The following is a 17,935-nucleotide window of genomic DNA, read 5'->3' as shown; positions in this document are numbered from 1 at the left end:
TGACTTACAAAGAGACAAGGGATTACAGCAATTACCCTCAGTGAAGTACAGAATGACTTTCTGACAAAACCCCAGATTTAATTTCTTATAGTAGTATGGGAGATCTAGAAAATCTGTAGCAGTGCGTATAACATCCAGGCCTGGACCTACTGCTGCAGCTCCACCAGTAATAAATTTGCCCTATCCTCACCACTTTTTGAGCTTAATCCCCCCCATATCTGTAAAACCTACAGGGGGATGCCCTTTCTTAGTAAATTCAGTTTTTCTTATGACCTATTAGTTTCCTCTCTTCCACTTAATGTTGCCTGGTCAGCTTGCAGGGTACAGTGAATGCTCACCACTTCCTTGGATGGATGCAAGACGCATTTTACTCCAAGAGAAATGAACTTGTTTCTGCACCGCGCACAGTTAGGCCCCTATCGGGGATCTGTATTTTTCTGCAAGGACTCAACTTCAGTGTAGTAAGGTCAGGAAGTGTTCAGTGACACCAGCTCCCTGGATAAGCCCTCCCTCCTGTTTATCTGGGGGCTAGCAGGCTGGCAAACCAAATCTAAGTCTGTGGTTGTGAAGGGCTTTCTGTGGCTCCACACGCAAGCCAAAGGGAAGCACTCTTACCTGTGTGTACAAACATGTGCTTGACGTAGTTCTGTTTGGCGGTGAAAGTCTTGTTACAGAGAGTGCACTCGTAAGGCTTTTTTTCGCCTTGCCCTCCCGCTGTGCTGTGGCCCGCAGACGGGGCCAAGGGCTGCGGGGCTGGCAGCTGGGCAGTAAAGGTTGACAGGCCGGGCTGGGACACTGTCACAAACTGTGTCTGTTGGCCAGCTAAAGGCTGGGGCAGGCTGAAGAGAAAAGGCTTAGGGCCACTGCCAGCAGACTGCGTGGTGAAAAGGGCAGGCAAGTAGGTGTTGCCAGCTGTGCCAATGACCTGAGTGTTGCTGGTCAGAGTCAATGGCATCCTCAGATTGCTGGTGAGGGTTTCTGTCTGGCGTAAGTAGATCTGTGTAGTTGGCAATGGTTGGGCAACAGATGTGTTGACAGAAGGCTGCAAAGCCCCCTTTTCGGTGCTGTTATTGACTGTGAGCACTTTGCTGTCCATTTCAACGTCATTGCTTCTCTCTGGTGAGGAAGAGTTGGCATCTACATGTTGCTGCTGCTGCTGCGGCTGAGCGCCATCAGCAGGGACATCATTTTGATCTGCTTGAGTAGGTTCTTGCTGCCCATCCCGGCCCAGACCAGCCATAAACTGCTGCTCCATGGAATCAGGCTCAGTGCCAATGGAGGAACTGACACCTGAGTCAAAACTCTCCCCTTTGGGCTCACTCTCAGTGCCTTCTGCTTGGTCAGTGTCCTCAGTGCATTCCTCAGACTCGTTGCGCTCAAGGATCTGCACCCTCTGTTGGCCGTAGTAGTCATAGTCATCCTCCATCTCCTGTTTAATATGGATGTTCCCCATCAGGGTTTGGATTCGGACAGGGCGGGGCTGCTTCCGGCAGTGTGTGGTCTCTGGAGTGGTGGAGAGGTACCGCTCCATCTGCTGTGACCGCTCATGGATCCGGGTAATCCAGCTGGGGTCTTCTATGTGATGGTCCCTGGGGAGCCCCAGGGCTGTCTCATGGTGGCTGACCACAGCTCCACTGTAAAAGGAGCGCTCCCCACTGCCATTTTGCATGGAACAGGCATAGAGGGCTGAATAGATCCTGTCCACGCTGTGCTGTGAATGGCTCTGCAGGTAGCCAGACTCTGTGTCAGTGCTCTGCCCCGACGTGCCTGATTCAGGTGTTCCCCTGGGTGTCTCTTGGCCAGAATCCTGAATCACTGGGTAGACATCTCCCACATTTTGTGAGACAATCCTTGTGCACTCATCAATCACAGTCTTGATCTGCAGGATGCTGGCGGCTGTGAGGATTTGGAGGGCCTCTGACTGGGAGACCCGCAGCACCCCGCTGTACATGAAGTCAATGAGCTTTTGCACAGACTGGACTGACACCACTGAGGGGATCTCGATGTCACTGTAGCCCAGCAGCAGCTTGTCCTGGAAGAAGGGGCTGCCAGCCGCCAGCACGCAGCGGTGGGCGCGCAGCATGCTCCCGTGGATGCGGACCGTCACGTCACAGAAGTGGCCACGGTTGCGCTGCTCGTTGAGGGTCTCGAGCACAGAATTGCTGAAGTTGTGAAGGTTGATGCTATGAATGCGCTCTGTCATCCCCTTGCAACTGATGTTACCTGGAGCAAAGCAGGTGACAAAAGCAAACAAAAAAAAAGAACAGAATGAGTCTTGTCCTCTGCAGGGCCACAGTGAGAGTGCTGGCAAAGGTAACTTCCCACTGTGTAAACAAAACTGATCACACTGAAAAAACCACACACAGAGGCATCAGTAAGAACACATTATTTTGTAAAGCTATAAGTAAACTTCCCAACTCATTTCCAGAAGCTCAAGTCCTGAATCTTTGGACAAAACCAAATGAAGACAGGTGTAGCTGGACCTGAATTCCAATCACACTCCTTGGACTTCCTATCAGTTTATCTGGCTTTAAAAATCTTAGAGCTAGCCAATTGTAAACACTGAGCACATGGATTAAAACTGGATTTTAAGCTCTGGACTGGATTTATGCCAGAAGGGATCAGAATCTGTAATGACCCGAAGTTGTTAATGCAAAGAGTATATATGAAAATATGATTTCAATCTAGATTGGTATTTTAAGGAATTTAGATCGTGTATTTCACAGTACAGTTACTTGTATCAAAAAAACTGGCAGTCACTTTGTAAAATCCAAATCTGGTTCAAGATTTAGGCTATAACTGTTCCTAAAATCCCACGCAGAGTTTTGTCTGAGGTTGTGGTTTAGAACATTTGCTACCCAATAGTGACAAACAGTTCTCTGAAAGAACCCAAAGCAAGAAGTTAACATGAGATGTCCTCTTCATTTTTAGCATATCCCAAGTTCTGACTTGCACCAGACCGCCATCATATAAAAACAAATGTTCTCCTGCTGTTATTTACTTGACAGAAACTGGAAAATTACAGACATTTACTCCAAGGAAGATTTTGTCTTAGTTTGACTGAGTACTCTAAATAGAGAACAGTTTAGAAAAGCATCTAACCAATCTGGATACAGAGCTAACATAATCTTCAAAATTTACAAGTGACTTAAAGAAATTTCTCAATCTCCCAATCCACTGTTTCCTATCTTCATTTTGCTTGCTTTGGTTTCAATGCTTTCCCATTTCCTTTCCTGTTCTTTACCAAATTTTCACCTATCTGGATTTTGACAGGCAGAAGCTATGGTTTCACCTTTTAATTATAAAGAATCAATTGTCCCCTGAATGGTAAAATAATAAAACACTATTAATAATTCTTTTAAGCATTTGTAGTACATGCGGCACCTTGGTTTCTAGAAAATTAGACAAATTAATGCTAAATCACCACTGGTATTACAGGCATTTTCTCTTGCATATTCCCACCAAAGATCTAACCACTCATGCCACAATAACTTGGTAATGTGTGAGCATCCAAAAATAGAAGTTGGTAAGTGTGAGTAAATTAAACTAGCTTATTGTCACTGTCTAACAAATGTACAGAGCAAATAAATAGCACTGGAAGCAGCTGATAAGCATACACAGGCCTTTTAGCCCAGCAACATCTCTTTGCTCCACCTGAAGGAATGCTTTACATCTTATCCACAGGCAGTCGAACACTACTCATTGCAATTTGCAGGCAAATGTGGCATCCTCCCTGCTCTGCCTTTTTCATCCGTTTTATTCACTACCAACATCTCAAGCACCCTCTCTTCTGGTGGTTCCAAAGAAACCACCAGGGACACAAGCAATTATTTTAATTCTCTGAAGTAGCTGATGATTAAAGGGAAGAGCAAAAGTCAGGAACTGGAAATCACAAAGAGGCCAAACTGTCTGAAGAAGTCCCATGTTAACAGATGTAAACCAACCTGTACCAGAAGGTTACTAATTTCCATGTGTAATTAGCAGGCTGAGGGGATGCTCACATAGAAGAAGCAAGGAGGAAATCACTAACGCTATGATGGAGGTTGTGAAATACAATCTGTCTTGTTCAAAAGCTTAGTCAGGAAACCTGAACTTCTTTCTCTAATGAGACTGACCATAGGACTAGAAAAACATCTTAGAAACTCTGAGACTTTCCTTCAAGGGCACTGCAACTATTATTACACATAATAATGTAGAGAAGAGATGCTTTTCCTCCTCCTTCCTGATAGAGTAATTCTCCAGAGGCCTCTAGGGCAGTTCCAGATGCTTCCCTGTCAAACATGTCAGATGATACAAGAATCCAAAACGTATTTACACACAAAGTCAGAATCCTTGGCAAAAACTTTGTAGATGGGGGGCAACAGAAGGGTGGAAAATTATTGATAAATAGGTGACACCTCTTTTCAAGACTTACTACAGGCCATAGCAAGTGACTGTACAGCTACCCATTTATCTCTATCTTTCAGCAGAACCAGCGACTACCTGGTTTGCTCCTAGGACTCACTTTCACAGAAAGACATCTCTGTGTTCAGGTCTGTCAAAGGAGGTATTTGATAATAAGAAGAAATATGCAGCAGTCTAACCCAATAACCCAAAAATCCTACCTTGAATATGCACAATGTGGAATATTCTACACATACCAGAGATGCTACAGACAGGTCACGTGATTTGAGAAAAGAAACCTACTTTGTTACTATGCTCCTTGGCAGATAAAATTAATTTTGAGAGCAGAACTCTGAAAAATGCATGCTTAGTGTTATAGATGGATAATGAGACGATTGGCTTTTGCAATTAAGGGATAACTATTGTGTGAATATTAAGAAAAGCTTAAGTGATGTATAGTTATGTTATTGTAGTTTAGATGTCCTCTGTTCTCTCCATAGTTCCCTCCCCTCCGCCCCCGTATTGTTACCATCCAACAGCCAAGGTTGTCTAGGACAGAAGGTGTGCACAGGTGTCCCTGGCATGGGGCAGCTGGGAATGGAAAAGCTCAGGGAGTTGCTTAGGGGGAGCAGCATGGCAACACCGGGCCTCCAATCCAGTTACAAGGAAGCAGTTTCCACCGATAAATGGCAAAGAAGAGCTGACTGACAGACTTTGGGAGGGGCCAGGTCTGGCTGATGCAACCCCCCAGGGGTATAAAAGCCTGAGCATCCATCTTGAAACCAGCCACGTGGGATCCACGAGGGCAGTCTCAGCACTGTGAATTTTTCCTTATATAGTCCTTTTGTTGTATTTTTATCAAGGATTAATAAACCTTTTTAAACTTTCAAAGTGAGCAGTTGATTTTCACACTTAGGACAACTCTTTTCCAGAAAGATGTGACATGCATCATGAGACTGAATGACTTCTGGGGAATGTAAATTCTGCCATTTACCCACAAATCATGTACAGAAAGGAGGAAGGGCAAGGTTTATCTATAAGTTTCAACAGCCCTTCTCAGGTCCTGGCTGTGGGAATCAAGAGTTGTGTAACCACAGTGTATTTGGTCCTGTCATAGTTTAACATGGGAGGAATTTAGGGAAATCCTTCGCAAACTTAATGAAAACAGGCTGTTGAAATTGATACTGGCTACAAAAAAAGAGATTTGTATGCATTTGTAAGAGTAATGGGAATAGCTCTCCTATAGGAACTGATCTAGGATGCTCCTTGTGGTGTAGGAGCTGGTCTGAAAGCCAACTGAGCCACTTCATAAATGGCATTATTTTTTACTGCTATTAGAGTTTGCCCTTAAAAAGATCCTCTCATTGTTGGAACATCTACCACTTCTTCAGCTGAGAAGCAACTGAAATGTAGTCCTTGAGGATAAAAGAGGTAAGGTGGTTGGAAGAGATATAGAATAAATGGTAAAAAAAAAGCTAATACCGATTTTGAGGATGATTTTTCTAGGCCACCTTCCTTGACATTCAACACTGTAAACCATATCAATCCAAAATCCAAGTAAACAAATAATTTGCATAAGTGTCAGAACCACTACTACACAAGCCACATCAGTATAAAGCAGTTTTAACAAATTCCAGGGATTGGTCTGTAGGAAAATCTGCTGTCCAAGGCAGATCCTTTCCCTCTTTGCATGAAGCTGGGTCCAGATCCAAGTTTTGCGGTTGACCCCTACTTCATGCTGTTGTAAGCTGAAAATGCCCACAAAACATGGACTTGCCTATGCAGGTTTGATTCTAAGTAAATGCTACATTCTGACAAAGACTCCTAGAGCCTTGGACTTGCCAGAAAAGTGTGTCAGCTCCTCCCAAGGGCCAGCTGTGCGCGCACACACACACACACACACACTCACCTACTCGTCACTGCACAGAATGCCCAGCTCAGGAAAAAGACTCCTGTCTACAGCTCTCCTCAGGCCTGCCACTCTTTTAAACTCGAGACAGTGGGAAACTTTCTGTGAAATTCAAGTGTTCTTTGTTAAGTACTCTCTTTTTTTTTGTCCAGTAAACATGATGTAGACATCCCAATGGACTTATTCTGAGAAACTCCTGTAAAATGGTTTTGTCCCCTTACTGGAAGCAAGTTCTGATTGGAGGGGTATTCACAAACCATATAGGAAAGAATGGGTGTGAAAATGCAAAGGCCATTCTTACCCAGATGGGCAATGAATAGGCATTTGCCAGTTTAAAAAAAAAAAAAAAAGCAGAAGAAAGAAAAAAAAAAAAGCCCAGACAACAGCACAGATTATGCACATTTGAAATCCTCCTGGGATACAATTTGAAGCTGGCATGGTATAAAGGTGAAACATATTACTGTGCAACTTTGAAAAAAGCTTCATTTGCCCGTATGCAAATGTACCGATTAAACTGTCAGGCTATTCACAGAAACATGCATGGAATTCATCCTCAACTAGTAAGAAGGAGCAAAACGTGGATGGGAAAGGAAAAAACTTTTGTCGTGTAATACATGACTGAATGCTTAGATTAGTGTTTCCCTGAATCTCATCCACCCCTCCTGCTGACTTTTATGCTATGGGCATTCAAAATCAAGTAGGTTTTACCATGACAATAACAATGACAAGCTCTCGAAGTACAGTACCAAAGGGGAAGGCAATAGCAGAAGGAAACAGCAGGCAGTGGACTTCTGGAAGATGCTATAGAAAACTGGAAGTGCAGCAGTGAGGTACATCAAGCATGGCTTGAGGCAGTTTTCTATTTGCCAGAATTACCATACACAGACCTACATGAAGCTAGAAAGTAATGGCTTGAAATGTTGATTTTTTTTTTTTTGGGGTCAAAACCATAAAAAATTACCCCCAGAAAACATATGAGGTGGTAGAACCAAAAAGATGAACAGAATATTGAACACTGCAGGCCATACACAAATGGCTACGTTGTGCATTTGAAACTGCGTTTTAAAAGGTTTTTTCTCTACAGCCACTAGATGTCCCTTTCTGCAAAGCCAATTGCTGAAAGTCTTAATGCTCATAACTGAAGGATATCAGAGAATTTGATTTTCTCTAGTGTCTTTTAAAATCACGGTATCTCAAAGCTCATTGCACAGTAATGACTACCATTTCTAGAAACACAGTAGTGATGAACCCATCTCAGTTGCTGCAACTCAGCAGTAGCTCAGCACCTCAGCACAGCATTCACCTGAAGCAAAACTGCCTAGGATGCTGGAAACCAAGCTTTTTTGGAAATTTACTGTGTGCTCATTCACAGGAATGACTAGCCGAGTGAAACCCAAAGGCTGTATCTTGCTTTCATACTTATGGGGAATAGAGAATAATTGTTCTATATCCTTGATAACTGGTGGGCTTTCTGAGACAGAGATTTAGTTTTTGCCTCAATCTTCCACAGGAGAATTTAGAGAATTGTCTGGCAAACATCTCACTGATGTCTCACTTAAACAAGATCAACTAGCTTGGTATATTTGCCTAGTTTGTCTTTCTGACAACCTTCCCAAGCCTTGCATTGAGAAGAATGCACACTTGGAGAGACGGTGGAAATGTTGGAGATATTGTATCTCATACAGAATATGGTCTCTTTATGTTTTTATTTTCAAAATGACGAGTGTTTCCCTAGTTGGGAGAACACCCTGGGCTAGGACAAAGATGTAGAAGTTAGGCTTGGTAGGTGGCCTTCCTACTTCTGGAACTGCTTTTCTGTGCATCAGTAATCCAGCCACTAGTTCCTGGGAGCACAACAAACCTAATAACCTCCTGCTGCTGGAGACAAGCAGTATCATCTAGTCCTTACTCTCTTCCTCTACCATGTGTGGTTTTGGAAATCTTTAAACTTTGGTTTCCATACCAACTGTTGGATGGCCTCCTGTTTGTAACAAATGGATGCATTATGTTCTTCAGACAGTCATCTAGTCTACTATTTTTCCTCATGTGGGAGCAATTTACCTACACTTTCTCTTCAGAAATTTGTCTACCATGTTTGCAAAAACAACACTGTGGATTTCCCCTCCCTCCTCAGACAGACAATCTATTATCTTTCTAGCAAGAGATTTTTAGTATTTAAATTTGAAACTGATCACTCAACCCCTTCCCCTAACAGATAGGGAGAGCTATTGACCATTTTCCTCTTTACAGCACTCCCTTATATACTGGAAGGTGCCTCACTTTTCTTCTTTAGACCTGTCTTTTCTAGAAAATACAAACTCAGGTCTCCAAATTATCCTCATTGGTTATATCCTTCTTATGGGTTATTGGTTATATCCTTCTTATCTTCTTCCATCTTCTTTCACTTAAAATGCAGCCCAAACACAGATAAAGTATTCAAGCTGAAGGAGGTGAATGGAGGAGTTGCCTATATATCATTGTCTATGATACTCTTTAAAGACCTTACAGAATAAATAACCCCAAGCAATCAAAGCCCTGTAATCAAAACAGATGTTCCTTAAGAAAGATGTATGTGAGTAAAGAATCCTTATGTTGAAATGAAGATCTCTACTCTTTCATAAACACAACAGTTCATTCAAAATACAGCATGTCCATCACAATGTGAAAGCTATTATAGCCCCACAATTTCTATAGGAAGTTCTCATTTCCATACATTAGTGTCTTGTACTCTAAACTTTGCATTGCAACAGCTGTGGGTTGTTCTCACCTTCAATGATCTGATTTATCTCAATTGATAAAGCTTTATTTTCTGTTGTTGTCAAGTTAGTTACTATAAAACTGGATTAACAGAGCAAAAATTCCTATCAGTGTTTCCATACACCACATTAGTCCTGCATCAGCTTCCAACTCTCTGAGACCAGTTTAGTGGAGTAACATTTCTTCCACTCAAGGAAGTGACCAGAATTCAAATGCTGAAAACCTGGCAATGTGTGACTCTCAGTGCATCTCAAAGATGGGCAGAGAGTAATGCAGCCACGCCTGCTCAGACTGATTCTTCTGAATATTTGGCCTCATTCTAAACAGGGGCCTGCAAGAGGAAAAACTTCTATGGAGTTTCAGGAACACAGAAGAACATTTGTATCCTCAGCAGGAGATCTGACCAGGAGTAGCCCTTGCTTTCTGTTGCTTTAAAGGTTTGCTGGAGTTTTCACCCAATCATCTGCTTGAACATCTTGAAAATCAGTATCTCCTTCTATAATATCTATCCAAAACAAACACCAGATGACACTACACAAATTGCCCTAACCCTACCAGATTGTTGTTAGAATCAAAATATGTAGCAGTCTACATTTAACAGGAAGTACTGTATTTTTACCAGCACAACATCTATTAATGTGTCAGTAATACACTCTATGGAAGAAAAAAACACTGCGTTCTGAAAGCTGTCAAACTTCTCTAAATTTTGTAGCTAATAACTACATTTGTTTGAAAGACAGAAATGTGTGCGCACACAAACACAACCTTATTCTCCAAGGAGAAAACACACCAAGGAGATGGTAAATAAGAGTTTGCCTAAACTTTTTTTCAGGAGACTTTTTCTGCAGACTAGAAAATGCTCAGCACATTTCCTATAGATGATTTATTTAGTTAATTGCCCTGTCCTTTTTAGCATTTACTGAATGATGAGATATCCATTTTACATAAAACTGAAGACTAAACCATGGGTGTTCTGTACATAAATTGACTTCTATACCCAGAGGATATAAATCCCTAGTGTCAAGCACATAAGCCTCTATTTCAGCCTCTAGGCCTGGTGGGTGGGCAGGCAGAGAGTCACCTTCCTGTGCTTTGGCTTACACACCTTAGGAGGTGTCCATTGGCACTAATACTATTTGCTCTGAAAACCACAGGGGGCAACGTCTGTGCCTTAGTTTGCTGCACACCTAGAACAGGGACAGCATCATGTACCCAATTCTGCAGGACTACCTGCCTCAAGGAATTGTTTTGCATCCTTGGATAAAGAATACTACAGAAATATCAAGAATTATTTCCACAAGTTTCTTCAAATTTTATTCTCCAGGCTTACAAAAAAACTAGTTTTCTTCAAGTACTCTAGTGTCTTAATTCTTCCATTCCTCTTTAGGTCAGCATCCTACTTCAAATTGTAAAGTACCAGGTAAAAACTGGCTCCAATTCACAGTAGTGCAGTGACCAAAGCCAATGTTACAGCACGTTCAGCTATTTTTAAGTTAGGGAAGTATTACATTTTGAGGCAGGATATTTACTTTCCCACTTTTAATTCAATTGGTATACTTGCTATTCTATGAATTCCAAAGACAATTTGAAGAGTGCATAGGCAAAAGCCATTTTTTATTCCTGGGCACATATTTGGGGTCCAGTCAAATATTGCTCCACACTAAACAGTGGCACACATATATACACACACACTCTCATTATCTCAGTTCCTGTCTCAGACCTTGTCTGCAGACTATCTACAGCCATGCCATTGTATCTCCATAGCACAGAGACAAGCTTCATTGATGGGGGATACTTCTGTGGGTATCTACACCACCTCCAAGCAACATGTATAACATTCCAGAAGAACCCTGGAGCTGTCATCACAGCTGCATTAACAGGGATTTCAACAGGATATGGTCATATCACTTCAAGGGTGTTAATTCCTCTGCCCCAATCAGTTGTAATCTATTTATGCTAATGAAATATAAGTTTGCAAAATAGCATTTTAATGCACTTCCTTAAAATGTAGAGGGAGAAAACCTCACAACTGCCCTCTTAAAATAAGAAACAGAGAAAACAACGTCTCCACATGATGGCACCATTTCCTAGGAAGAAAAATGACACTGTGCCCATCCCTTCTTCGGTAGGGAACATTTTCATGTTCTACATGAAATTTGTTTCAGCTACACTCTCTTGTTCCCAGAGAGCTCATGCATGATCCTGCCAAGCCCCAGCATGGTCCAGCTGTTTTAACTGGCTAAAAGTGTAAGGCAGTTTGGCTCTTTAAAAATCTAGGTGCATCTATTGCTCATTTTCCTTCTCAGTGCCAGATGCTGTTACTTGGAGCACATGTTTCACTGGTGGACCCACAGCAAGAGAGTCACTGAGCAGGGAAAGGGGGAGATGGCCCAGAAGTGCTGGTGAGAGCACTCCCTACTCAAGAAAGATTAGGGGGATGCTTCTTGGAAAAAATAATTATTTGGAAAACATAGATAAACAAGGTGATTTGTTTTGCTATTCTATGGTCCTGATTAAATGATGACTTTAGTCCTTAAGAATACCTCTACCTGCTTTACAGGCTAATAGTGTATTTCAGACTGAATCCCCATAAGGGAAGTGGATAAGGATTGCTTTTGATTGTCTTGCTGTGGGAGACTGTAAAACTTTTATCCTCTCTCAGAAACCTTGTTTAGGGAGGAGAAGGGGCTGGGGTTGGAGGTGGGAGCTGTGTCTGGAGATGAATTAAAAGGCTAATAGGTGCAAATATATTAAAACATGTCTCCAAAAGAGACACCTGCTATTCCATGAACTGCTTCATGTTTGCCCAGCAGTATTAGGTGTTCCGCCGGCAGCAAGACAAGGAGAAAAAGTTTATCAACCTGTGGTTAAATACAGTAAGCCTGAGTGCCTGTGGGCTTTGGTTAAAAAAAAAAAAAAAGATTAAAATCTCTTAGGATAATTACTCATTTAGAAGGTTTCCATTCAAGCTAGAACCCTGTACAGGGAGTGTTTGTAGCTGTCTGTTAGGTAGAAGGTACAGTTACGGTTAAGTTTTGTGGGAGAGCCTGTGGAAGAGCAATGCTTATTTCCTCCATGATACACTGAAAGGCATTTCTCTGTTAAGAGATTTTGTTCTGGTCACAGAACTATGGTTGATGGGAGAAACAAGGGATGGATGAAAAATTGTAAATGCTAGTCCTCAGGGCTGAGAAAAGTTTCTTGTCTTGGCCGGTGCCTCTGTAGAGGAAAGCTGCCACATGAAAATGCTAGATCTTATTTGGTTAGTTTTTCTATTTGTCTTTTTTATGTACTAGTGAAAGGGTAGTTGTTAACTAGTACAACTAGATGCTTTTTAACTAGTACAACTGGGTGAATATTTCAACTTGGAAATATCGTGAGACACATATTCATAATGTTTTGGACTGCGGTTTCTTTATTTTGAGTTTATGGGACGACTGGTCAGGCCTGCATATAATTCAGATGTAAATATCAGTGGGAAACAGAACACACTCATGTCTACCATACTGAAGGTCACAGGAAATGTTTCTGTCCTCAGCAAGACCTCTGCAATCTCTGGGACCAGACTTATTTCCAAAACCACCTACTTAGCTTTGATAGGAATAGAGATGTATGGCAGAACACTTTAAACAAATAAATCAAGACAATAAACAACATTCTTGGATGGCTTGATACCATCTGATGGAACTCCAGTAATAAATGCACATTTTCAGTTCCAATGCTTCCCCCCACTCCCCGGGGAAAAGGCCCTGGAATTACATGTGTACGCAAGCATCCAGACACCAACAGGTGATACTAATGCAGTGCATGGGAGTTACTTCTCAGGTCTGCCTTAGGCATATTCTACCCTCTACTCGTCCAAAACCACTAGAGACAGCATCTGGGAGTTTTACTTTTGAATACAGGGAATATGCCCTGTTTTGAAATGTAGCATAGGATCAAAGCACAAGGTATTCTTGTTAAAATTGACATGGTTGCCCAAACAGGCATGAAACTACAAGAAGTCCCTTTCTCTGTTTTTATTTCCTGTATCATACCCCTTTTCACACAAAAATTGCTACTTTGTGGGTTTCTTCCTCTATCTGTGTAACATCAATAAATTACATGTTATCACTCCTATCATCTAGTTATAAAGAGCCTTTCAAGATTTTTAAAAGATGCACAATATTGCTACACTTACATTTTCACTGGTTAAGAATGTAAAAATAGCTGCTGCGAGATTACTTTTAATTTATACTACTTCCCTCTCACAGGCTTTCAAGAAGAAGCATTTCACCACGTCACAGATGGATACAGAGTATATAATGCACATCCCAGCCGGATGTTAAGCTTTGTTTAACACAACAAAGATGGGATGAGTAGGGGTTCTAGGATTTGTTTATCTCTATTTCATAGGTGCAGTTAATTCCTCAAAGAGGTATTTTTGCTGACAGATTCTTCAATTCTCATTGTACTCTATTTCCTGAGTGGGAGATATATAAGACTGGATCTCATGTTATTTTAGCCTCATGAATGACACCATGGACAATGAAAATAGCCACAGAAAATATAAATGGGTGGCACAATGGCATCCCCTCTAGAAATAACAGCACTTGGTGTCCTTGGGAATTCAAATGCACGGTGCCAGCCAGAACATGCTGCTGTGGTCTGCGTGCACTGGGATGCCAGGCAAACAGCCTGATGCAAATGAAGTTCAGTGACATTCTGATGGCTTTCAACTGACTCTCACCCATGGAGTAGATCAAACACCACACTTCTTGTGAACATGATTTTACTCCGCAACACCTCGTAGCACTCTTTATAAACATAAGTAGGTGGTATTAAACAATCCCTAGGTTTTATGTTTCGGGTTCACTACCATGTTAAGGCTTCAGTTCGAAAAAAGGTTCAAATGAAGGAGCTCCCTTTGTTCAGTCGTTCAGTGGAGAACAATGCATGAATTGTTTTGGTTTTCTCTAATTTGAATACTGGCTTGGCCATACCTTGTTCTAAAGTTACTGAGGAGGATCATAGCACAAGATTACATGGCTACTCTACCACAGGTAAACAAAGGAGGAGAAAGTGACTATGGAAGCTTAGAGGAAAAGAGCAAAAAGCTCCAATGCTAAACAGATCAGAGTGGTGAAAAGGAGCAGGAGGTGACCAAGTATGTTCTTACACCTGTAACATTGGAGTTGTGTAGCTGCAACAAACCAGGCCACTATGACACCAGTCAATGTTTCTCAGTGCATGGAAGGTGTCTCCCTACAGCACACAAGGGACTAACTGCGAGAGAAGCAAGCACTGAGTTGCAGAGTGCTTTTAACAACCCACTGTAGGACAAAGGAGATGGAGATGCAGCTGCTTTAGTTTCCTTCAAGCAAGATTCACCTGTCAAACCCTGAAGTATTCCTCTGAAGACCATATTAGGGAAATGGCACATTTGGTTTAGTCTTCTCACCCAACTAAGAGGAGATGACAGCAGTAGCATGTATGGGTAAGACATGAAATAACAATGATTGGCATGATTATGTTTGACATGCTTCAGGCAGATCTCAGAGTGACAGTTTTGGTATGTGCAACTTCAAGAACAACTATTGAATGGAAAAAAAGAAGAGGAAGTTAGTCAGAAAGGGTCTGAAAGGAAAAGATAAGGAAGTAAAATCCCTAAGAACAGCAGGGAGGTGGCCATAATAACACTTTAATAGAGTTCATATGCATATCCAAGGACAACAAAAGAAAAATGAGGAAGTAGAAAATGCTACAATGGGTAAATAACAAGGTATAAGAGTTCGTTAAAGCTGAAAATTTATTCTTCCAAACATGGAAATCATGCCTAAGTGACATTAATAGAACTGAGCATAAACTGTAGCAGACTAGATGTAAAACAAAGATTAGATAGGGTGAAGAGGAAATTTAAAGAAAAACTCACTAAAAATACTGTAATAAAACATTATTTAAGCATATCAGAGAGAGAAAGTTAACAGAACAATGACTAGTATCTATCAAGTGTTGCAGACTACGTGGATTGAGAGATCAGGTAGGCAAGTAGTAGTGTCAGTATGTTAACAAGACTACTGTCTATGAAAGCAGTAAAGGTAAGCAAGGACATTACAGAAACTCTACCACAGAATTGACATTATTGGCTCATTTTCAGGATGGAGTATGATGGAAGAAGGTAAGCCAGCTCAAGGGGAGAAGAGGAAAGCACTGCTCTGGAGACTAACAAAAAAAGCCCCAAACTGAACTAAGCACAAACCCCACACACAAAACCACACAAACAAAATCCCGAATGTTAAAAAAAGTACTAGAACATCTTGATACCTTGAACAGTGATAGATATTTGTACATATCCATCAGTCCCCTCGCTTCATGAGTGAAGCAGCTGAAATACATATGGAAGAAGGATTTACTGAAGACTGTGAACATAAAGAACAGTAATTAAAATCTTGGAGGGGGCTGACTCTGAAGACACAACAAAGTAAACTCAGAAGCAGACTGCAGACATCTTAACGGACAGTTAGAGTGTGTCTCTCACTGGCTGCAGCATGACTTACAAAGAGAAACACTACAGCATTACCAACTCCGTCACAAGAATGGAAGCTATGGAACTGTAAAGAGCAGTAAGTCTTATCCTTTTCCCTGGTACTTAGAAAGGATAGATACACTGTAGAAATATCTTCAAGATGTCCCCTGAAATCATGGGAGTTACGAGCATGCATGGCTGTTTTAAACCAAAGCCAAGACTATGCATACTATCACTGACAGTTCTTTAAAGGGAGAGCAGTAAGAAAAGCACTGAACACCACAACCTAACACCAACACAGTATTACAGGGATATCAAATAACAGAACCAACATTTAGGATAATTAGACAAATTTTCAAAGGCATCTATGTGTTACAAATATAAGTGATTTCTGCATCAGTGAAAGTTGGGCTCCACAGTTGCTTCTGAAAACATACTCACTGACTTTGTCACTGAAGTACCATATGCTATTAGTCATTTCTCAAGAGACAAAAAGCCCAAGAGACCAACCTGACAAAACTCACTTAGAGCAATGATTAGAATATAGAGACCAGTTCCTACCACTAGCACAACATTTTTCACTGCCAGTTCTTCAATGTCTTGTGACATTGTGACATCTTCAATGGCTTTTTCAAGAGGCAGGGTGAACTCAGCTTAGTTTGGCATATCTGTACGTGTACCTACTTTTGTCTCTACACAATTCAAGCAACGTATATCTGCTTCCATGAAAACACAAGTTATTCCTGACTCATCCTTCTTTGATAATTTTACAAACAAAAATACAAGTGCACGGAACGTAGAAATCACTTACAACTACTATAAAGAGAAGCAGTAACCAAACAAAATTTCAAAAGTTCTGCAAGATGAAAGTATAATTAAGTGTTGCAACATCAGTATTTGAGAACTATGGATATCCTTGCTTTCAGTTAAGCTTTCTACAGTAAAGGCCTGTATCATTATTATTATTATATCATCTAAAATAGATATCTAAACATAGATAATTTCTTAGGTCACCAAAAACAACCTAAAAATATTTGGCATTAGCTAAGACATGCCATACATAGATTAGCAAAAATACAGCTTAAATTACTATTGACATACTGCCTGACTCTCTAAACAAGGAAGATGGTAGAATCAGGAGGCCTCCTGTCTTCACTGAGAGTGAAGACTATTTGAAAGCTCCAGAGCAGATCCTAGGGAATCACAGCCACAAATGTCCAGGGAGAGGAGGAAGACCATCAGAGCATGTAACAATTCCCTTCCTGCCACAGAACCTCGAAGAGAAACACAGGAAACCTAAAAGGTAAAGATGAGGCCAAACCACCTTCAGATCTACCCAGTCTCTGCGCTAGCCCCAGGCAAATTGAACTGGCAGATTCATGGGAAGGGAATGGTGGGTCCTTCTAGCTGCTCAAGAAAACAAAACCCCAGAGTTTCCATATTCACTCTCAATGCTCTGTGGAGTTCAGGAATCTTGTGAGGTCCCCACTCCGTCTTTCCCTGTCATGCTGGAAGGCTAAGAAGCTACAAAAATCAGTACTTAGAAGGAAAAAAAAGCAAATACTCTGCTTCAAAGTTCCCGTTCTGTGAAAGCTGAAGAATGCTGGAATTGGACCAAGTCAGCCATGGTACTTGAGCATGTACGGGCAAAGAGCTCAGATGTGGTCTATCACTGACACTGTTTATAAAGTGCATTCTATTTAATGCAAAAAACCACCCCCGTCCCTTGCTAGAACATAACTTTAGAAAGTCCTCCCTTATTTCGACAACCTGCCAATGATTGTTTAACAGATTTAAAAAAAATATTCATGGCTTACTTTTCTTCTCAACTCATTCCTTACCAGAATTTCAGGTCTCTGTAAGAATTGTGTTTTCTAAAATCATAAATACTGCTTCCGAAGTTTTTCCAGTGATTGTCCAACCTGCCTCTCAGTCCCATGGAAACTCTTTGCAAAGATGTTGCTTTTGTCTTGTCTGGAACAAATTCCTTCACAGATGGACCATCCAATGTCTAAGAATAACTCTTTTAACTATCAATAGAGACAAAGAGATTCAGTTGCACTGTTCCCGTGGGATTCCTTTGAGTTTGGACACATCTGTTAAGATGCATACATCAGAGCCTGAATGAAGTTTTTGTCTGATTGTATCTTTGAGAACTCGTGAAAGTTTCTGCCAAAATGATCTTATCTCTTGGCACGCTTGCAAAATATATACAGTTATAGATGCTTTCTGAAAAGCTCCTGAAATAAGTGGCCTATGCAGACCAAACCAGTTTAAATACAGCCAGCTCCTGATGACCTTCTTCCTCTCAATGAAATCTTTAGAAACTTTACCTGAGGCTGTTCAGCCTTTGAACTACAACCTTATTATGCACTTTATGC

The 17,935-nt window shown here is 41.3% G+C and overlaps 1 protein-coding gene across 4 annotated transcripts in view; it reads right to left on the bottom strand.

Moving 5' to 3' along the window:
- ZBTB20 (zinc finger and BTB domain containing 20) overlaps window positions 1-17,935 on the bottom strand; it is a 473,573-nt gene that overhangs the window by 5,888 nt on the left and 449,750 nt on the right. For all 4 annotated transcript variants that reach the window (XM_084225372.1, XM_084225373.1, XM_084225374.1 and 1 more), the window contains one exon: window positions 616-2,223. In XM_084225372.1, the coding sequence (XP_084081498.1) occupies window positions 616-2,203 (1,588 nt within the window). In that variant the 5' untranslated portion in view covers window positions 2,204-2,223. The remainder of the gene's footprint in view (window positions 1-615; window positions 2,224-17,935) is intronic.

The sequence above is a fragment of the Fringilla coelebs genome (assembly GCF_963513975.1).
Source record: "Fringilla coelebs genome assembly, chromosome: 2".
Taxonomy (NCBI): Eukaryota; Metazoa; Chordata; class Aves; order Passeriformes; family Fringillidae; genus Fringilla; species Fringilla coelebs.
This window is presented reverse-complemented; position numbering and strand designations above follow the sequence as displayed.